This window comes from Hemitrygon akajei, chromosome 5 (genome assembly GCF_048418815.1).
Source record: "Hemitrygon akajei chromosome 5, sHemAka1.3, whole genome shotgun sequence".
In the NCBI taxonomy this organism is placed as follows: domain Eukaryota; kingdom Metazoa; phylum Chordata; class Chondrichthyes; order Myliobatiformes; family Dasyatidae; genus Hemitrygon; species Hemitrygon akajei.
In genome coordinates this window covers 104782727-104806166 of record NC_133128.1, presented here as the reverse complement: position 1 = coordinate 104806166, position 23440 = coordinate 104782727, and the positions used below count along the sequence as shown (strand labels likewise).

General features: G+C 44.6%; 1 protein-coding gene across 5 annotated transcripts in view; it reads right to left on the bottom strand.

The window, feature by feature from the left end:
• lrch1 (leucine-rich repeats and calponin homology (CH) domain containing 1) overlaps positions 1-23440 on the bottom strand; it is a 502659-nt gene that overhangs the window by 208296 nt on the left and 270923 nt on the right. For all 5 annotated transcript variants that reach the window (XM_073046169.1, XM_073046165.1, XM_073046167.1 and 2 more), the window contains exon 7: positions 5583-5670. In XM_073046169.1, coding sequence (XP_072902270.1) covers positions 5583-5670 — 88 coding nt within the window. The remainder of the gene's footprint in view (positions 1-5582; positions 5671-23440) is intronic.

Here is a 23440-nt window from a genome sequence, read left to right as displayed (position 1 = left end):
ATGGGGACAATAACTGCCTGGTATTTAAGGTGCACGGATGTTACATTACCCTGGCAATGCTGCATTCAGGTACCGACTACCTTATTAGATAGAACACTTCAGACACACGATGTCCGTGCTGAACATGGTCTCAAATCAAGGCTAAATCTCTTGTGCCTCCAGATAACACATCCTGCCAATTCCTTCATATTCACATCCTTATCAAGAAGGCTCTTTAATAGCACTATTGTATCTGATTCCACTATGCCCAGCAGCGCGCTCCAGATACAAGCCTCTCTGTGTAAAACAAACTTGGACCACACATCTCCTTTAACTTTACCTCTTCTCACTTTAAACACACGTACTCAGGGCAGGAAAAAGACCATAAGATCATAAGATATAGGAGCACAATTAGGCTATTTGGCCCATCGAGTCTGCTCTGCCATTTCGTCATGGCTGATCCAATTTTCCTCTCAGCCCCAATCTCATACCTTCTCCCTGTATCCCTTCATGCCATGACCAATCAAGAATCTATCAACATCTTCCTTAAATATACATAAAAATTCAGTCTCCACAGCTGCATGTGGCAAAGAATTCCACAGATTCATCACTTTGGCTAAAGAAATTCCTCCTCATCACCATTGTAAAAGGATGCCCCTCTATTCTGAGGCTGTGTCCTGTGGTCTTACGACTCTCCTCACTATAGGAAACATCCTCTCCACATCCACTCTATCAAGGCCTGTCACCATTCAATAGGTTTCAATGAGAGTACACCTCATCCTTCTGAATCCCAGTGAATACAGGCCCAGAGCCATCAAACATTCTTTATATGACCAGCCTGAGATCATTTTTGAGAACATCCTTTGAACCCTCTCCAGTTTAAGCATACCCTTTCTAACCTGCTCACAATACTCCAAATGAGGCCTCACCAGTGCTTTATAAAATCTCAACATTACATCCTCACTTCTATATTCTAACCCTCTTGAAATAAATGCTAAGATTGCATTTGCTTTCCTCACCATAGACTCAACCTGCAAATTAACCTTCAGGGAATCCTGCACGAGGACTCCCAAGTCCCTTTGCACCTCATATTTTGGATTTTCTCTCCATTTAGAAAATAGTCAACCCTTCCATTTCTTCTATCAAAGTGCATGACCATACATTTCCTGACACTGTATTCCAACTGCCATTTTGTCACTCAATCTCCTAATCTGTCTAAGACCTTCTATATCCTCTCTACTTTCTTAGAACTACTTGCCCCTCCACGTAACTTCATATTGTCTGCACACTTGGCCATAATGCCATCAATTCTGTCATCCAAATCATTAACATATAACGTAAAAAGAATCAGTTCTAACACTGATCCCCGTGGAACACCACTAGTCACCGGCAGTCAGTCAGAAAAGGCTCCCTTTATTCCCACTCTTTGTCTCCTGCCAATCAGCCACTGCTAGAATCTTTCCTGTAATACCATGGGCTCATAGCTTGTTAAACAGCCTCATGTGTGGCACTTTGTCAAAAGCCTTCTGAAAATCCAAGTGCATAACATCAACTGATTCTCCTTTGTCTATCCTAACTTCTTCAAAGGATTCCAGCAGAGGAAACCATGCTGACTACGGCCTATTTTATCATGTGCCTTCAAGTACCCTGATTCTCATCCTTAATAATCAACTCCAACATCTTTCCAACCACAGAGGTCAGACTAACTGGCCTATAGGTTCCTTTCTTCTGCCTCCCTCTCTTCTTGAAGAGTGTCTTCCAGAACCATTCTAGAATTAGTGATTCTTGAAAGACCATTACTAATGCTTCCACGATCTCTTCAGCCATCTCTTTCAGAACCCTGAGGTTTACACCATCTGGCCCAGGTGACTTATCTACCTTTAGACCTTTCAGTTTCCCAAGACTCTAGAAATGGTAACTTCACACACTTCATGGCCCCAACCCCTAGAACTTCCACCATACTGTTAGTGTGTTCCACAGTGAAGACTGATGCAAATACTTATTCAGTGTGTCCGCTATTTCGTTGTCCCCCATTACTACCTCTCCAGCATTGTTTTCGTAGTCCGATATCCACTCTCTCACCTCCCTTTTACACTTTATCGGATGATGGTATCAGATGTAGTGAGACAGTGAGGAAGGACAGGATGATAGGGCAAAATTTTAAGTCAGTAGGATGAGTTGAAGAGAACATGGGGGCAAAATTAAAAAAGGTAATGAAGGTACTGATCTTGTCACACAGTTAAAGATTGGCAGGTATGATGATGTGGCCATCATTGTGTTGTGGCTGAAAGAAGATCAAGTTTAATTGTCATTCAATCATACGTGAATACCCATGAATATCTATGGTTAGCAATACCTATGCCAAGCTGCTGTTTATTGATTACAGCTCAGCACCGAACGCAAAGATACTCTCAGTTCTTATCAACAAGCTCCTAAATTGGAGCTTCTGTACCTCCCTCTGCAATCCCTCTGGATCCTTGACTTTCTCACCAGAAGACCACAATCTATGCAGATCAGAAATAACATCTCTGTCTCACTGACAATCCACACTGGTACACCTCAAGGATGCATGCTTGGCCCACTGCTCTATTCCCTCTACACTTATGAATGTATGGTTAGGCACAGCTCAAAAGCCATTTATAAATTTGCCAAGGACACAACTACGGTTGGCAGGAATTCAGATGGTGATGAGGAGATGTGGAGGGTGAGATAGATCAACTGCTTGAGTGATGTCGCAGCAACAACCTTGTACTCAACATCAGAAAGACCAAGGAATTGCTTGTGGACTACAGCAAGGGGAAGTTGAGGGAGCACACACCTCCTCATCGAGGGATCAAAAGTGGAAAGGGCGAGCACTTCCAAGATCCTGGGTATCAATATCTCTGAGGATCCATCCTGGGCCCAACGTAACATTGCAATTACAAAGAAGGAATTTCATTAGGAGTTGGAAGAGAATTGGCATTAAGTCAATTCCTTCCAAAGACATTCACAAATTACTATAGATGTACTGTGGAGAGCATTCTAACTGGTTGAATCACCATCTAGCATGGAGGGCCACTGCACAGGATCAAAAAAAGGTGCAGAAACTTGTAAACTCTGCCAGCTCCATCCTGGGCAATAGCCTCCCCAGCATCCATGACACCTTCAAAAGGCAGAGAGTTAAAAAGGTAGCATACATCATATAGGAACCCCATTACCCAGGACACGCACCCATAGCCCTCTATTTTTCTAAGCTCCATGTACCAATCCAGGAGTCTCTTAAAAGACCCTGTTGTATCCAATATGTTAAATAAAGGATTAGACTATTTTTTAAACGGGAAGAAATTCAAAAATCAGAGGTGGAAAGGGATTTGAGATTCTTTGTGCGGGATTTCCTAAAGGTTAATTTGCACGCTGAGTTGATGGTAACGAAGGCAAACACAATGTTAGCATTCATTTTGAGAGGACTAGAATATAAGACCAAGTATGTGGTGCTGAGGCTTTATAAGGTATTGGGCTGACCGCACAGAGTATTATCAGCAGTTTTGGGCCCATACCTAAGAAAAGATGAGCTGGCATTAGATAGGGTCCAGAGGAGGTTTGTGACAATGATCCCAGGAATGAAAGGGTTAACAAATGAGGAGCATTTAATGGCTCTGAATATATAATACTGGAGTTAAGAAGAATGAGGGAGGATATAAAATATTGAAAGGCCTAGACCGAATGAATGTGAATAGAATTTTCCTACAGTGGGTGAATCTAGGAGCAGAGGGCACAACTTCAGAATAGAGGGACATCTATTTCTCTAAAAATGTTGAATTTCCCCATGGGGATGAATAAAGTATCTATCTATCTATCTATTTAGTACAGAGATGATGAGGAATTTCGTTAGCCAGAGAATGACGAATCCATAGAATTCATTGCCACAGATAACTGTGGACCCCATCATAGATTATATTTGAAGTGGATGTTGAGAGGTTCTTGATTTTCAGACATCAATGGTTATAGAGAGAAGGCAAGAGAATGGGGTTAAAAAGGATTTAAAAAATCAGCAATGATGGAAAGGTAGAGCAGACTCGATAGGCCAAGTGGCCAATGTCTTATGGTATTATACATGCATGAGTTAGCTATCATTACTTCAAGAATATTTCCAGATTATGCTTTTGCACGATTTTACACATCTTTCCTTTCTTGTGTTTATAAAAAGTCTTCATAAGTCATGGTGTCTAAGTGACATAGGTTTAATGTGAGGGTGGAATGTTTAAAGGAGATTTGAGGAGCAATTTTTTCACACAATGATTTGTTGAAATCAGGAACATATGACATGAGGAGATGGTGAAGGCAAATACTCTCACGATATTGAAAAGCATCTTGGCAAGCATTAAAGCATAGAAGGCTATAGACATAATGAAGGTTACTGGGATCAGTGTAGATTAGGGGTTCCCAACCCTTTTTTATGCCTTGGACCCCTACCATTAGCAGAGGGGTCTGTTGACCCCAGCTTGGAAAGCCCTAGGTCAGATGGATGTAATGGTCATTTGTCCTGGTGAGCTGAAGCTTCTGTTTCTGTGATCAAAGATTCTATGACCTCATTTCAAGCTAAAACAATGCAGCTAAGTTTTGGATGAAATATTTTATACAAGTTACTTCTTCACACAGCTTATTTAATTGGTGAACATTCCAAGCAAGAAGACTGATGAAAGCTAACAATGGTTTACACTCAATTAAATTTGTATTGACTTCCTGTGATGACTCAGGTGGTAAATTCTTAATTTAAGCATGTGATAGCAGAAGATAAAACTGTAACTAATGTTTTTTTATGTAGAATAATAGCAATTTAGAAAAGCAGATTATATTAAGAAATTGTATGTTTTCTTAATAATAATCTTGAGCACGAACAAGGTTGCAAAAGAATTCCAGGGCTTTAGATCAGACTCGGCTTTTCTAAGTTGCTGTTATTCCACATAGAAAAATCATATATTCTTTTAATCAGTCCCCAAGAATATCTATCGTAGTACAAATAATTTCAATCAACTATTCAGTCACATGGTAAGCACCAGTTATTGCAACCTCTCAATTCAGGCGCAGATTTTCAGTACATCTTATAGCAGCAGTTTTAATTGTCAAAACATCAATTAATGAAAACACTAAAATCTGACTCAAAAAATTCAAGGTAGCCCAGCCAAATAGTCAGGCTTCCATTTCCTTAGGTTGTTTTTCAAAGCTGAGACAGAAATAGTTAAAACTGTTAGATACAAAAGAGAAAATGGTACTGGCATACAGCTATTAGAAATAACTCCCTTACTCACTGCTTACAGTAAGATATCAGAAAATCCAAGGTACTGCCGACTTGACTGTAAGACTTACAGGTCTTTTACAATCTGGATTGTTATTCTGGTCCAGCTGGCATAAAATGATATTCTGCTACAATAGTTTCATATAATGGTTACAGACTTGTAATTTATAGTGAAATGAGATTTAGTGCTAAAAGCACGTTAGATAAGGGAACCACTGACTATTGTTCTGTCTACATATTTATGCCATCAGTGAAACTATTAAAAATTCACATAACTTTTTAAGTTTTATCTGTCAAATGAACATTTTAATATATTGAAAATACTTACTTCTGTTGCAGAGAGGTGTTTATCCCCATTGTCACTTCCAATCCCAGAATCAAAATCGTGTTTTTTGTCAGGATAAATATCTTCAATGCTTGATAAACAAGGAAAAGGAAATCCAAAATGTTAAAACTGAAGCTGTTGCTAACATCACATTGCACCATCAAAACCACTACTCCAGCAGAGAAAAAAACAGTACTGTCTCTCTGAAACCATCAGTATAATGAGTGCAGAGTTAGCAATTCCCTGTGAACATACTTCATTATCTAAAAAAAGCTGTCTTTCTGGCACAGATTCACTTGGAGCTCAATACTTATTTCACTAATACACAGTGGGAATAGCCAATTGTCAATTTACCATTTGAGTAACTGTCCTGCTTCTATCTCTATCACCTAATTATTTTTATGGAAATTCTGGGTCAAGGTGAGGAATAATGCTATCTACATTCATATTTTTATCTTTCTCTCTCTGGGACAGCACTGACATAACTTTCTCAAAGCTACCACGGTTCTTCTGTCCCACTTTTTCCTTCACAACACATAGTAACAAGTTGTTTCCTTATTTTTAGACACTGAAGATCACAAATTTCAGCAGCTCTTGAGTCCCCTATCTATCCTGAATTTCTCTCATTCATCTTCCCTGACCCAACTCCAACTCCTGCATCACTTTCACTATCCATTCTGACCTTCCATTCTCGGACCCTGAACAATTAGTGCTCAGCAGAGGCCTAATTCTCACCAACCCTGCCCCCTTCAGCATACCTGCTAAATTTTGTGCTGAAAATGCCATTGAATTCTGGCTTGATCAACACAGGTTACAGACCCTTTCTCCAGCATCTGAAAAGAGGTGATCCTCCCAGACTTTTGACTTGGCCTTCTGCCCCCTTAAGAGCTATTCATTGCTCTCAATGGAACACTGATCAGCTTCATTTTTCCACAGATCTCACTTACTCTAATTGCTCCCCTCTAACTGCAACACTCCACTCTGCAAGCAGTGACCCTGATATTATCATGAAGAGGTGGGTGTGACTGTGCTCTAGTGAACTCAGCTCTAGCTCACCGAGGCAAAACATCAACTCTGACACACATCTTCATACCCCCTCTGGTCCATGATGCCAATTACTTTCATATTGTCACAGACCTCAATTCCTCAGAAGATCTTCTAACCTCATAGTGCCCCTGCATCACACACACTTGTTTCTACCTTCTGCTTTAGATCCACAAGGATGGTTGTCTGGTAAAGTTAATATTTACTTTATTAACTTTATTATGGGGTGGTAAATTGGATTAGTAAGTATGCAGATGATACTAAGGTAGGTGGTGTTGTGGATAATGAAGTAGGTTTTCAAAACTTGCAGAGAGATTTAGGCCAGTTAGAAGAGTGGGCTGAACGATGGCAGATGGAGTTTAATGCTGATAAGTGTGAGGTGCTACATTTTGGTAGGAATAATCCAAATAGGACATACATGGTAAATGGTAGGGCATTGAAGAATGCAGTAGAACAGAGTGATCTAGGAATAATGGTGCATAGCTCCCTGAAGGTGTCATCTCATGTGGATAGGGTGGTGAAGAAAGCTTTTGGTATGCTGGCCTTTATAAATCAGAGCATTGAGTATAGGAGTTGGGATGTAATATTAAAATTGTACAAGGCATTGGTAAGGCCGAATTTGGAGTATTGTGTACAGTTCTGGTCACTGAATTATAGGAAAGATATCAACAAAATAGAGAGAGTACAGAGAAGATTTACTAGAATGTTACCTGGGTTTCAGCACCTAAGTTACAGGGAAAGATTGAACAAGTTAGGTCTTTATTCTTTGGAGCATAGAAGGTTGAGGGGGGAACTTGATAGAGGTATTTAAAATTATGAGGGGGATAGATAGAGTTGACGTGGATAGGCTTTTTCCATTGAGAGTAGGGGAAATGCAAACAAGAGGACATGAGTTTAGAGTTAGGGGGCAAAAGTTTAAGGGTAACATGAGGAGGAATTTCTTTACTCAGAGAGTGGTAGGTGTGTGGAACGAGCTTCCAGTGGAAGTGGTAGAGGCAGGGTCAGTATTGTCATTTAAAGTAAAATTGGATAGGTATATGGACAGGAAAGGAATGGAGGGTTATGGGCTGAGTGCGGGCCAGTGGGACTAGGTGAGAGTAAGCATTCAGCATGGACAAGAAGGGCTGAGATGGCCTGTTTCCGTGCTGTAATTGTTATATGGTTAATATTACAGCCTGCTCTTTCCCCTTCTTGCCTTTCTTTCCTGGTCCACTCACTTCCACTTACATCCATGGCATCTCCACTTGGATGACTTCCAATGTCCTGGTCATGATTGACTCATTTTCACAATCTTTCTACATGTCCAATCCACATTGAAGGGATTCTTAATTCTTAATCTTTCTTAATTAAGCAGAGATCCAACTGGTTCACCTTCACCAATACATTTATTCACCTGAGTGAACTCCAGCAGGAGGGCAGCAACAGCTGGAGTTTCTGTGAGCAATTCAGAAGGCACAGGATAGATATATTCCAAAAAAGAAGTATTCTAAAGATAGGGCGACACAAACGAGGCTGACAAGAAAAGTCGAAGCCAACATAAAAACCAAAGAGAGGGCACTGGGGCCTTGAGAGACAGATAAGTGGATAGCACTTATCTGTCAGGAGATGGAAGGACAAAGGTCAGATACGAGAGACTACCCCTGTGGCTGATTCTGCTTAACAATAAGTACTCTTGTTTGAGTTCTGTTGGGTGGGGAGGAGACAGCCTAACTGGGGGAAGCAACAGTGGCCACACCTCTGGCACAGAAGGGTAGGGAAAGGAAGAAGGCAGCAGTAATAGATGACGCAAAAGTTAGGGGGTCAGACAGGTGAATCTGTGGACGCAGGAAAGAAACTCAGATGGTTGATTGCCAGGGTTTGGAATGTTTCTGACCATGTCCATGATATCCTGAAGAGGAAAGGTGAACAGCCAGAGGTCATGGTACATATTGGTACCAATGACATAAGTAGGCAAAGGGAGGAGATCCTGAAAACAGACTACAGGGAGTTAGGAAGGAAGTTGAGAAGCAGGGCCTCAAAAGCATTGGAGAGAGATAGGAACAGACAAGTTAGAAAAGCGTTTAATTGGAGTAGGGAGAATTATGAGGACTTGGATGACCTGTACAAAAAGGACGGGTTGCACTTGAATCCCGGGGGAACAATATCCTGGCAGGGAGGTTTGCTAAGGATACTGAGGAGAGTTTAAACTAGAATTGTTGGGGGTTGGGAACTGAACTGAAAAGACTGGGGAAGAGGCGATTGGCTCACAAATAGAGAAAGCTTATAGACAGTGCAAGAGGGAGGATAGGCAGGTGATAGAGAAGGAAGCACTCAGACCGAAGGTTTGAGATGTGTCTCTTTTAACGTAAGGAGTGCTGTAAACAAAGCGGATGAGCTTAGAGCATGGATCAGTACTTGAAGCTATGATGTGGTGGCCATTACAGAGACTTGGATGGCTCAGGGACAGGAATAGTTACTGCAAGTGCCGGGTTTTAGGTGTTTCAGAAAGGACAGGGAGGGAGGCAAAAGAGGTGGGGGCATGGCACTGTTAGTCACAGCTGCAGGAAAGGTGGATGCCATGAAGGGATTGTCTACAGAGTCTCTGTGGGTGGAGGTTAGGAACAGGAAGGGGTCAATAACTTTACTGGGTGTTTTTTATAGGCCACCCAATAGTAACAGGGATATCGAGGAGCAGATAGGGAAACAGATCCTGGAAAGGTGTAATAATAACAGAGTTGTCGTGATGGGAGAATTTAATTTCCCAAATATCGATTGTCATCTCCCTAGAGCAAAGGGTTTAGATGGGGTGGAGTTTGTTAGGTGTCTGCAGGAAGGTTTCCTGACACCATATGTACATAAGCCTACAAGAGGAGAGGCTGTACTTGATTTGGTATTGGGAAATGAACCTGGTCAGGTGTCAGATCTCTCAGTGGGAGACCATTTTGGAGACACTGTAACGATCATAATTCTATTTCCTTTCTCTTTCCTTGGAGAGAGATAGAGACAGAGAAGTTAGAAAAGCATTTAATTCGAGTAAGGGGAATTATGACGCTATCAGACAGGAAATTGGAAGCTCAGATTGGAAACAGATGTTCTCAGGGAAAAGTACGGAAGAAATGTGGCAAATATTTAGGGGATATTTGTATGGAGTTCTGCATAGGTACATTCCAATGAGACAGGGAAGTTATGGTAAGGTACAGGAACCGTGGTGTACAAAGGCTGTAATAACTCTAGTCAAGAAGAAAAGAAAAGCTTACAAAAGTTTCAGAGAGCTAGATAATGTTAGAGATCTATAAGATTATAAGGCTAACAGGAAGGAACTTAAGAAGGAAATTAGGAGAGCCAGAAGGGGACATGAGAAGGCCTTCGTGGGCAGGATTAAGGAAAACCCCAAGGCATTCTACAAGTATGTGAAGAGCAAGAGGATAAGATATGAAAGAATAGGACCTATCAAGTGTGACAGTGGGAAAGTGTGCATGGAACCGGAGGAAATAGCAGAGGTACTTAATGAATACTTTACTTCAGTATTCACTATGGAAAAGGATCTTGGTAATTGTAGTGATGACTTGCAGCAGACTGAAAAGCTTGAGCATGTAGATGTTAAGAGGATGTGCTGGAACTTTTGGAAAGCATCAAGTTGGATAAGTCGCCGGGACCGGATGAGATGTACCCAAGGCTACTGTGGGAGGCGAGGGAGGAGATTGCTGAGCCTCTGGCGATGACCTTTGCATCATCAATGGGGATGGGAGAGGTTACGGAGGATTGGAGGGTTGTGGATGTTGTTCCCTTATTCAAGAAAGGGAGCAGAGATAGCCCAGGAAATGATAGACCAGTGAGTCTTACTTCAATGATTGGTAAGTTGATGGAAAAGATCCTGAGAGGCAGGATTTATGAACAATTGGAGAGGCATAATATGATCAAGAATAGTCAGCATGACTTTGTCAAAGGCAGGTCATACTATTCTATGTTCTATAGACAGGTATATGGAGGAATTTAAGGTGGGGGGATATATAGGAGGCAGGGTTTAAGGGTCGGCACAACATTGTTGGCTGAAGGGCCTCTATGTTATGAACCTGATTGAATTTTTGAGGATGTGACTAAACACATTGCTGAAGGTAGAGCAGTAGATGTAGTGTATATGGATTTCTGAAAGACATTTGACAAGGTACCTCATGCAAACTTATTGAGAAAGTAAGGAGGCATGGGATCCAAGGGGACATTGCTTAGTGGATCCAGAATTGGCTTGCTCTCAGAAGACGAAGTGTCGTTGCAGACGGGTCATATTCTGCATGGAGGTCAGTGACCAATATTATGCCTGTTATGGGACTCTTTCTCTTCGTGATTTTTATAAATGACCTGGCTCTGGAAGTGGAGGTATAGGTTAGTAAGTTTGCTGATGACACAAAGTTTGGGGATGTTGTGGATAGTGTGGAGGGCTGTCAGAGGTTACAGCTGGATATCGACAGGATGCAAAGCTGTGCTGATAAGTGGCACATGAAGTTCAACCCAGATAAATGTGAGATGGTTCATCTTGATAAGTCAAACAGGATGGCAGAATATAGCATTATTGGCAAGATTCCTGGCAGTGTGGGGGATCAGAGGGATCTTGGAGTCCAATTTAATAGGACAGTCAAAGCTGCTGTGCAGTTTGACTCTGTGGTTAAGAATGCATACAGTGTGCATTGGCCTTCATCGATTGTGGGATTGAGTTCAAGGGTCGAGAGGTAATGTTGCAGCTATACAGAACCCCAGTCAGACCCCACTTGGAGTATTGTGCTCAGTTCTGGTCACCTCACTACAGGAAGGATGTGGAAACTATAGAAAGTGGAGAGGAGATTTACAAGGATGTTGCCTGGATTGGGGAGCATGCCTTATGAGAATAGGTTGAGTGAACTCGGCCTTTTCTCTTTGAAGCGACAGAGGATGAGAGTTGACCTGATAGAGGTGTGTAAGATGATGAGAGGGATTGATCATGTGGATAGTCAGAGGCTTTTTCCCAGGGCTGAAATGGCATAATTTTAAGGTGCTTAGAAATAGATACAAAGGAGATGTCAGGGATAAGTTTTTTTACGCAGAGCGTGGTGAATGCGTGGAATGGGCTGCTGGCAAAGGTGGTGGAGGCAGATATGATAGGGTCTTTTAAGAGACTCCGGGAGTCAGTGGTGGAGGCAGATACACTAGTGAAGTTTAAGAGACTACTAGACAGGTATATGGAGGAATTTAAGGTGGGGGGTTATATGGGAGGCAGGATTTGAGGGTTGGCACAACATTGTGGGCCGAAGGGCCTGTAATGTGCTGTACTATTCTATGTTCTATGTTAAAACAGTAGCAGTGAGCCTGAAGTTTGAGAGTGTCAGGGGAAAGAAGTGAATGACATTGCCATTACCAGATAGGCTTGATAGAGTGGATGTGGTGTGGGAGTCTAAGACCAAAGGATGCAGCCTCAGAATAGAAGGGCATCCTTTTAGAACAGAGATGAGGAGGTATTTCTTGAGCCAGATGGTGGTGAAACAATGGAATTCGTTGCCACAGGTGGCTGTGGAAGTCAAGTCATTGGGTATATTTAAGGTAGAGGTTGATAGATTCCTGATTAGTCAGGGCATGTAGGGATACAGGGAAAAGGCAGGAGATTGGGGCATGAAGAAATGGTCTTACGGTCTTCATTCCCCAAATCGAGAGCGTGGTTCAGGGGTCTGATTTGGGTCCAAGTAATGCTCTCTATCTGTGGGATATATGGGTAAGTTTTTATTTTCATCCTACTTCGGTACCCTCTCAGCTTTTTATCTGGGATCTTGATTAATTCATGGGTGCTGCTTATACAGAACTCAGGCATGTTGCTGAACACTGTAACAAACTTGTACAGATGCAGTTTTCAAAGCAGCCTGACTGGTTGCATCATGGTTCAGTACAGCAATTTGAATGTACAGGACCACAAGAAGAGGGTATTGGCTCATTGCAATGTATCACACGTGCAAGCCTTCCCACCTTGTACAAGAGGGATAGCCTAAAAGTAGCAATGTTGATCACCCAAGACTATATATCTATCTATATATATATATATATACACACACACACATCACGTATATATTAAAAATTAACTAGGGTACCTAAGGGTTTTGCACAGACTGTAGTGATTTTATGTGATGTACTGCACTGCTGCAAAAAAAAACTGAACTTCATGACATATGGGTGATAAACCCGATTTTGATATGGGTCTCTATCGTGGACTGAGAGTGGGAAGGGAGCAGGGAGAAGGGAATCATGAGAGGCAAGGGAGCGGAAAGCACTAGGGAGAGACAGTTTGGAATGATCAATAAACCAATTGTTCCAAATCTTCATTGACAAATACAGTACGGTGCAAAAGGCTGAAGACTTCATAAATTGAGCTCCAACGGTTGTGCACGAAGTGGTTTGGACTTTGATAAGCTTGGTGCCTTTTACTTTCCCTTTTATACTGTATTGTGGCGACCCACTTCCCAGCGCACTCGAACCGGCTCACAAAGCGGCACGCGCCAGCATAGAGGCCGATCCCAAAAAGGGCGCCAAGCCTGCTTCACCAGCAAGGGGAAAAGCCCGTGCGCGGAACGGGACTGTGAATTTCTGCCCCTTACAGCATTCCCGCCCGGGGAGGGCGGGATCGGGAAGGCTTTAAAGCAAGGCCGCGAAGTTTGAATAAATCTCTTTTGCAACTGCAGCTCACTGACTCCGTGTCGTTATTGCAGCACTGCATGTAGCACACCGCTACAATTGGTGACCCTGACGGCCCAAACAATATTTGGGGCGAAGATGAACGACGCCGCATCTGTTCATGCAGTTTCGTTAAAACTGCCAAGCTTCTGGACGCTGCGACCTCACCTATGGTTCCAGCAAGCAGAAGCCCAATTCCACATTCGGCAGATAACTTCGGATGACACACGTTACTACTACATGGTGAGCTCCCTCGACCAGGACACAGCGGCCCAGGTTGAGGAGTTCATACAGTCGCCCCCAACGGACGGCAAATACACAGAATTCAAAGCCTTGCTCATAAGGACTTTCGGACTCTCACGGCGCGAGCGAGCTGCCCGCTTACTGCACCTGGATGGTTTGTGAGACAAGCCGCCGTCGGCTTTGATGAACGAGATGCTCTCCCTGGCCGGTGGTCACAAGCCCTGCCTCATGTTTGAGCAGGCATTCCTGGAGCAGCTGCCCGAGGACATACGCCTGCTGCTGTCCGACGCGTATTTCAGCGATCCCCGGAGGGTGGCGGCCCGGGAGGACGTGCTGTGGAAAGCCAAGAAGGAGAGTGGGGCGTCTGTCACACAGATCACCAGGCCATGCGCCCAGCAGCAAACCAGACCAGGCCCGGCTGCAGAGCCCGCTAACCCCAGAGGCAGGGGTGAGGAGGCCAACGAACAATGGTGTTTCTACCACCAGCGGTGGGGCGCAGAAGCCCACCGCTGTAGCCCGCCCTGCAAGTTCCTGGGAAACACCAGGGCCAGCCGCCGCTGATGGCTACGGCAGCTGGCCATCGGGATAGCCTCCTGTATGACTGGGACAAGCAGTCCGGATGCCGCTTTTTGTTTGACACCGGAGCCGAGATCAGCGTCTTACCTCTGACGAGTTACGACACTCACAACAGGGCACCGGGTCCCACCCTGAGGGCCGCGAACGGCAGCACAGTAAGGACCTACGGCACCCGTATGGTGCGGCTACAGTTCGGCTCAGCCAGTTCACGTGGGATTTCACACTGGCCACCATAGCCCAACCGCTCCTGGGCGCGGATTTTTTGCGGGCTCACAGCCTACTGGTCGACCTGCAAGGGAGGAGACTGGTCCACGCCAAGACCTTTCAAACGTTCTCCCTGGGTGAAGCCCAGTTGCCGGCCCCACACCTAGACTCCATCACGCTGTCCAACAATGTCTTCACTAGAGTCCTGGCGGATTTCCCATTGTTTCTGGCACTGCAGTTCACGGCAGCCATGCCCAGACACGGCGTACAGCACCACATCCCGACACAGGGACCACCCCTCCACACCCATGCTCGAAGGCTTCCCCCGGACAAGCTCCGACTGGCGAAGGAGGAGTTCAAGAGGATGGAGGAATTGGGGATCATACGGCGGTCCGACAGCCCATGGGCCTACCCCCTGCACATGGTGCCCAAAGCAACAGGGGGCTGGAGACCATGTGGCAACTACCACAGGTTGAATGAGGTTACAACACCGGACCGCTACCCTGTGCCGCACATTCAGGACTTCGCAGCAAACCTGCACGGTGCACGGATCTTCTCCAAGGTAGACCTCGTCCGGGGATACCATCAAATCCCGATTCATCCGGATGACATCCCCAAAACGGCACTCATCATCTCTTTCGGCCTTTTCGAGTTCCTCCGCATGCCGTTCGGCCTAAAGAATGCTGCACAGACGTTTCAGCGGTTAATGGACACGGTGGGATGCAACCTGGACTTCGCTTTCATCTATTTGGATGACATCCTCATAGCCAGCAGCAGTCGTCAGGAGCATCTGTCCCACCTCCATCAACTCTACGCCCGACTGAGTGAATACGGCCTGACAATCAACCCGGCTAAATGCCAGTTCGGGCTCGACACCATCGACTTCCTGGGCCACAGGATTACTAAAGACAGGGCAACCCCTCTGCCCGCTAAGGTAGACGCGGTCCGCCATTTCCCCCGACCCAACACAACCAAAGGCCTTCAGGAATTCGTGGGTATGGTAAATTTCTACCACCGCTTCCTCCCTTCAGCTGCCCGAATCATGCGCCCCCTGTTCGCCCTGATGTCGGGTAAGGGCGCCCTCACAGTAGACGCATCTAACACGGCAGTCGGTGGGGTGCTGGAACAACTCATCGAGGGTCGCTGACAACCCCTGGCGTTTTTCAGCAAACACCTACGACCACCTGAGCTCAAATACAGTGCTTTCGACCGGGAACTGTTGGCGCTATACCTGGCAATCCGGCATTTCAGGTACTTCTCGGAAGGTAGGCCCTTCACCGCGTTCACAGACCACAAACCGCTTACCTTTGCGTTCACTAAGGCATCCGACCCCTGGTCGTCCTGCCAGCAGCGACATCTGTCCTACATCTCCGAATACACGACGGATGTCCGGCATGTCTCGGGAAAGGACAATGTTGTGGCGGACGCCCTCTCCCGCCCTAACATCCAAGCCCTGTCCCAGGGGGTAAGACTATGAAGCACTGGCGGAGGCGCAGCAGGCAGACGAGGAGATCCCTAGTTACAGAACCGCAGTCTCCAGTTTGCAGCTTCAGGACCAGGTGAGAGGACCCTACTCTGTGACGTCACCACCAGCCAACCCCTATCGGTGGCGCGTTTGGATGGCAGCCAACAGGTTTGTTTGGCACGGACTCCGCAAGCAGGTCAGTGAATGGGCCAAAACGTGCATGCACTGCCAGACAGCCAAGGTGCAGCGGCACACCAAAGCTCTGCCGCAGCAGTTCCACCCCACCCACCGGCATTTCGACCACATTCATGTGGATATCGTGGGGCCCCCTGCCAGTGTCGCAAGGAGCGCGGCACCTCCTCACTATTGTGGACCGGTTCATAAGATGGCCAGAGGCGATCCCGCTCACCGACATCACCTCCGAATCTTGCGCTCGGGCACTGATTGCCACCTGGGTATCTCGCTTTGGTGTACCGGCCCACATTACCTCCGACAGAGGCGCCCAGTTCACCTCCAGCCTGTGGTCAGCTATGGCCAGCCATTTGGGGACACAGCTGCACCCCACAACTGCCTACCACCCACAGTCGAACAGACTAGTGGAGCGTTTCCACAGTCACCTGAAGTCGGCTCTCATGGCCCGCCTCAAAGGGCCTAACTGGGTGGATGTGCTTCCCTGGGTCCTACTCGGAATCCGCATGGCGCCCAAAGAAGATCGGCACACCTCGTCGGCCAAGTTGGTGTACGGCGCACCCCTGGTCGTCCCAGGAGAGTTCATACCAGCCCCAAGGGGGCAAGAGGAAGAACCCGCAGCAGTCCTGGGCAGACTACGTAAGAGGCTCGGTAACCTGGCCCCCATACCCACTTCACAGCAAGGACAGAACCCGACCTGCGTACCCAAAGACCTACAAAACTGTGTTCATTTTTGTACGACGGGGCGGACATCAGGCACCGCTACAGCGGCCCTACGAGGGGCCGTTTATGGTGATCAGAAACAACGGGTCCACATTCGTACTGGACATTGGGGGGAAAGAGGAGGTTTTCACGGTGGACCAACTCAAACCGGCCCATGTGGACGTGGTGCAGTCGGTCAAGATTCCGGCACCAAGGCGCAGAGGCAGACTTCCCAAACAGAGTCCAACCCAAACTGTGGACATTGGGGGGGGTGTATCGCCGGTTCTGGGGGGTTATGTGGTGACCCACTTCCCAGCGCACTCGAACCGGCTCACAAAGCAGCACACGCCGGCATAGAGGCCGATCCCAAAAAGGGCGCCAAGCCTGCTTCCCCAGCAAGGGGAAAAGCCCGTGCGCGGAACGGGACTGTGAATTTCTGCCCCCTACAGTATTCCCGCCCGGGGAGGGCGGGATCAGGAAGGCTTTAAAGCGAGGCCGCGAAGTTTGAATAAATCTCTTTTGCAATTGTAGCTCACTGACTCCGTGTCATTATTGCAGCGCTGCGTGTAGCACACCACTACAATATCTCTATTAAGTACATAGTTCCAGTAAGATCTATAACATGAACTCATTTAATCGCATATGGTGTACTGTCTGTTATTTGGCGTGCTGGGGACATCACACAGCATCCACACAAGCTGATTACCCAGTTTGGTGGGGCCAAAGGCTGCTCCTCCTAGACCGAAGTGAGTTGAGCGAGTCTGAGGCTTACCAGAGGGTTACAGTTAATTGGTTATATACCCAAACAATGGCTTGCCCTTCCTCATTCAGATTACACTCATCTGCTGGCTCATCCTCAGCTCTATCATACTAGTTACCATCCCCCTGCCATATTCGTTTAAACCACAATTACACACTCCCAATCAACACTGTCCTTCCTTCCCCTCACCCACAATCCCATTTTATGGAGTGATTCCATTCTGCCACTGACATTTTAGTTCCTCTGATGGTGATGTTTTCTACAATGGTGCCTGAGATATCTTCTCTCCTTACAATGGAGCTCTTACCAAACCACATCTATTCCCTATGCGCCTGCTCCTGACACAAGTAAGTAGTTCACTAGGTTCTTACTTTCCAACTTGTTGTCATATTCAAGCCCAATCCCTCCCAGTATCTTGAAGAAATTGCATTCTTTGGAAAACTTTTCAGAGGAAACAGAGAATTAAAGTTTCAGAAAACGTGGAGCTCAAGGGGACATCAGAGTTCTCTGCTGACTGCCAAGTTAATACTTCACCCCCTATCCATTCAGACCAATCTAGCTGTGGCCTCCTGTACTGTACTGTAACAAGCTTTCTGGGCATATCATTACTTTGCAAATTCATTACTAAATTCTGCAACTTTAAGTAACATGTCATAACTGGCTATTTCTGCGTAGTAATTCATCCATTAACTCAGCCTTTTCTCTCCATTATTACTGCTTGACCCACAGAACATTGTTTCCCTCCCTTCTCTTTCCGTTGTTAGAATTTGCACTCACTTCCCTTGCTATCCCATTTTCTATCCCTCTAACTGTTTCATTGACACAGTGACTAAACAAGTTCTACAACTTATCCCTAGAGCAACTCTGGCCTCATCCTATCACAGATATTCCTTTCCTACCTTCATTGTGACTGAAAAAAGGCTTTGCTCTCAAAGTTCTGACAGAGGGCTTCTGTCACAACTCAACTCTCTTTTCACAGCTGTTATCTGACCGAACCATAGAACATTGCGGCACAGAAACAGGCCTTTTGGTCCTTCTTGGCTGTGCCGAACCATTTTTCTGCCTAATACCACTGACCTGCACCTGGGTCATATCCCTCCAAACCCCTTTCATCCGTGTACCTGTCCAAGTTTTTCTTAAATGTCAAAAGTGAGCCCGTATTCACCACTTCATCTGGCAGCTTATTCCACACTCCCACCACTCTGCGTGAAGAAGGCCCCCCCCAATGTTCCCTTTAAACTTTTCCCCCTTCACCCTTAACCCATGACCTCTTTTTTTTCCTCCCCTGGCCTCAGTGGAAAAAGCCTACTTGCATTCACTCTATCTATACCCATCATAATTTTATACACCTCTATCACATCACCCCTCATTCTCCTATGCTCCAGGGAATAAAGTCCTAACCTATTCAGCCTTTCTCTGTAACTCAGTTTCTCAAGTCCCAGCAACATCCTTGTAAACCTTCTCTGCACTCTTTCAACCTTATTAATACCCTTCCTGTAATTAGGTGACCACAACTGCACAGAATACTCCCAATTCCGTCTCACCAATGTCTTATACAACCTCACCATTACATTCCAACTCTTATACTCAATACTTTGATTTATAAAGGCCAATGTACCAAAAGCTCTCTTTACAACCCTATCTACTTGTGACGCCACTTTTAGGGAATTATGTATCTATACTCCCAGATCCCTCTGTTCTACTGCACCCCTCAGTTTCCTACCATTTACCTCGTATGTTCTACCTTGGTTTGACCTTCCGAAGTGCAATACCTTACACCTGTCTGATTAAACTCCATCTGCCATTTTTCAGCCCATTCCTCCAACTGGTCCCTCTGCAAGCTTTGAAAACCTTCCTCACTGTCCACTACACCTCCAATCTTTGTATCATCAGCAAATTTGCTGATCCAATTTGCCACATTATCATCCAGATCATTGATATAGATGACAAATAACAATGGACCCAGCACTGATCCCTGCGGCACACCACTAGTCACAGGCCTCCACTCAGAGAAGCAATCTTCCACTACCACTCTCTGGCTTCCTCCATCGAGCCAATGTCTAATCCAATTTACTACCTCACCATGTATACCTAGTGACTGAATCTTCCTAACTAACCTCTCATGCGGGACCTTGTCAAAGGCCTTACTGAAGTCCATGTATACACCATCCACTGCCTTCCCTTCAACCACTTTTCTGGTAACTTCCTCGAAAAATTCTAATAGATTGGTTAAACATGACCTACCACGCACAAAGCCATGCTGACTTTTTCTAATAAGTCCCTGTCTATCCAAATACTTGTAGATCCTATCTCTTAGTATTCCTTCCAATAATTTATGTACTACCGATGTCAAACTTACCGGCCTATAATTTCCCGGCTTACTTTTTGAGCCTTTTTTAAACAACGTAACTACATGAACTATCCTCCAATCACTCAATCCAGTTGAGTGTTTTTAAAGTTCAAAGTAAATTTATTATCAAAGTACATATATGTCACCATATACAATACTGAGAATCATTTTCTTGTGGGCATTAGGGCATTAAATCTATAATAGAATCAATGAAAGGCTGCACCAACTTGGGTGTTCAACCAGTGTGCAAAAGACACAAACTGTGAAAATAAAAAAAGAAAGAAAAAATATCAATAATAAACAAATAAGCAATAATTATCAAGAACATGATATGAAGAGTCCATAGGATGTGGAAACATTTCAACGATGGGGCAAGTGAAGCTGAGCGAAATTAACCCCTTTCGTCTAAAAGCCTGATGGCAAAGGGGTAATAACTATTCCTGAACCTGGGTGTGAGTGTTGAGGCTCCTGTACCTTCTTCCTGATGGCAGTAATGAGAAGAGAGCAATTCCTGGGTAGTGGGTAGAGGGGATCCAAGATGACAGATGCTGCTTTCCTGCTACAGTGCTCAATGGTGAGGAGGGCTTTACCCATGACAGATGGAGCCATATCCACTACCTTTTGTAGGATTTTCCATTCAAGCGCATTGGTTTCTATACAGGCAGCATGCATATTTATATATATATTTCTATGCAGTCAGTCAATATACTCTCCAATACACATCTACAGACATTTGTCAAAGTTTTAGATGTAATGCCAAATCTTCACAAAGTCCCAAGGAAGTGGAGGCACTGCCAAGCTTTCTTTGTAATTGCACTTAGATGCTGGGACCGGGAGAGATCTGCTGAAATGATCACACCAAGGCAGTTGCTGATCCTCTGATGAGGACTGGCTCACGGACCTCTTGTTTCCTTTGCCTGAAGTCAATAATCTTGCTGACATTAAGTAAGAGATCGTTGTAAGGCCAGATTTTCAATCTCCCTCCTATATGCTAATTTGTCACTGCTTTTATTCAGCCGATGACAGTGATGATGTCATCAAACTTGAATATGGCATTGGAGCTGTGGTTAGCCTCACGATCATAGGTACAGAATGAGTAGAGCAGAGACTAAACACGTAGCCTTGTGGTACACCTGTGCATATAGAGATTGTGGAGGAGGTGTTGTCAATCCAAACTGTCTGGGTTCTACAAGCGAGGAAATCATTATTGTTTCTATTTCAGATTTCCAGAGTCTGAAGCTATTGATTTTGATATTCTGAAGATAATGTTGTTGAAGAGCAGGTAATTCCATTCTAGATTCCACATACAAAAAGCTTATATATAGCTGTAGGTCAGAGAGAAATGGTCTGCATCTATAGTCACTTCCGTGCCTCAAATTTAAGAGCTACTGTAGAAGTAACAACTCTAGGCTTATTACTGACAGTATGTTAAATCGATATTTGCTTATTTCAGTTCTAATCTGCATTTTTGTTTATCAGCCATTCAATTTCCAGTGAAATAAACTCATCATTCTTGAGCAGAGCTGAGATGAAACTACTTGAAAGATCAACCCTGGGCGCAACACATAGATTCAATCACAAAGAAGACACATCAATGACACTACTTCATTAGGAGTTTGAGAACATTTGGTACTTCACCAGAGGCATGCAAATTTGTATAGATTACAGTGGAGAGCATTCTGACTCTTGCATTACAGCCAATGAATGCACAAAATCGCAAGAAGCTGCAGAAGGTTGTAGACTCAGCTAGCTCCATCACAGGCGCAGTCCTCCCCTCCATCAATAACATCTTCAACAGGCAGTCCCTCAATAAGGTGGCATTCATTAATAAGGAATCATGCTATCTTGGCATGTCCAGTTCTCATTCTACCATCAGTAAGGAGGTACAGGAGCTTGAAGACCCACAGTCAATAATTCTGAATAAAGCTTCTTCCGCTCCACCATTAGGTTTTTGAACAGTCCATTCCTTTTTTGCACTATTTATTTTGCATGTAATGTTAGTAGAGGTAGCTAATCAGCCAAGTTTGCATATGAGCCCAATGAGAGAGTTACATTTTGTGGGGACTCATCTGGGATATTTCAGATGTTGTTTGAATGCTGTCTTAGGATAGATTAAGTAGTTTGTGTGTTTAAGCCTGTGTTATGAATGCCGTAGGGATTAAGATTTGGTGCAATCCAAGAGATTATCCACAAATAATGCCTGTGTTCCGAATGGGCTGGATGTCCAGAGCCCTAATGACCTGCTAATTAGAGTGCTGAGTTCTGTAAAAGGGTTGGGGAAAGTTACAGAGATTGAACGATGTTTTGGCCAATCAGCTGGTAAGGATGTCATGTCAGTGCAAACTAGCAGTGTAGTGACTGAAGAGACAAGTAATTTTATAAGTTTACACATCATAGAAGACAAGGATAATAAACCTGATTTAAATCTTGCATAAGATATAAATCTTGGATGAATCTTGCACATGATAAAACAGGCCAAAGTCAGCTTAAAGGGAGATCTTGACCTAAAAAAAACTGATGGAATTCTTTGAGGGAATAACCAGCAGAATAAACGACAGAGAGTCAGTGCATGTTGTTTATCTGGATTTTCAGAAGGCCTTCGACAAGGTGCTGTATGTGAGGCTGCTAAATCATTGGCTAGAAGCCAATGATATTATCAGCATGGATAAAAGATTGGCTGGCTGGCTGGCAGAAGTCAAAGGCTTGGAATAAAGGCCACCATTTCTGGTTGGCTGCCGATGACAAATGGTGTGCCACAGGGGCAGTATTTGATCCACAACTTAACACATTATATCTTTATGATCTGGATGACAGAATTAACGGCTCTGTGTGCAAGTTTGCAGAGGTTACGAAGACAAGTGGAAGATAAGTAACTTTGAAGTTAATGTTAATATTGAAGGATTTGGACAGTTTGAGAGAGTGGACAAAGAAATGGCAGATGGAATAGAGGGTAACAAGTGCACAGTTACGCACTCTGCTAAAAGCAATAAATGGTAGCATACCTCCTACTTTCAGATATCAGAGGTGCCAAGTGATTTAGGAGTCCGAGTGCAGAATTTCCTAATGGTTAACTTTCAGCAAGGAAAGCAAATGCATTAGCATTCGTCACATGACAATGAGAATATAAAAGAAAGACGTAATGTTGAGGCTTTATAAAGCACTGGTCAGACTACATTTGGAGGACTCTGGGCACCTTATCTAAGAAAGGAAGTGCTGGCATTGGAGAGGGACCAAAGGAGATCTCAAGAATTATTCTGCACATGAAAGGGTTAACATATGAGGAGCACTTGATGTATCTTCAGCTGTACTCACTGGAGTTTGGAAGGATGAGGAGGGGGGGAAATTCACTAAAACCTACTGGATATACTGGACAAAATTGGTCCTCTTGATCAGAGTGCAAGGAGCAGAAAGAGTTGGGGGAGATCTTCTTTCACATTTACTTGGAGGATGAAAACAGAGTTGATACAAGTGAGATCATGAACCACATTAAGATTATACAGAAGAAGGTGCTTGCTGAGTTGAAACACACAAGAGAAAATAAATCCCCAAGGCTTTGTGGGAAGCTAGCCAAGAAATAGCAGGGGCCCTAGCAGAGGTATCTAAAACATCCTTAGCTACAAGTGAGGTGCTGGAGGACTGGAAGTCAGCTAATGCTCCATTGT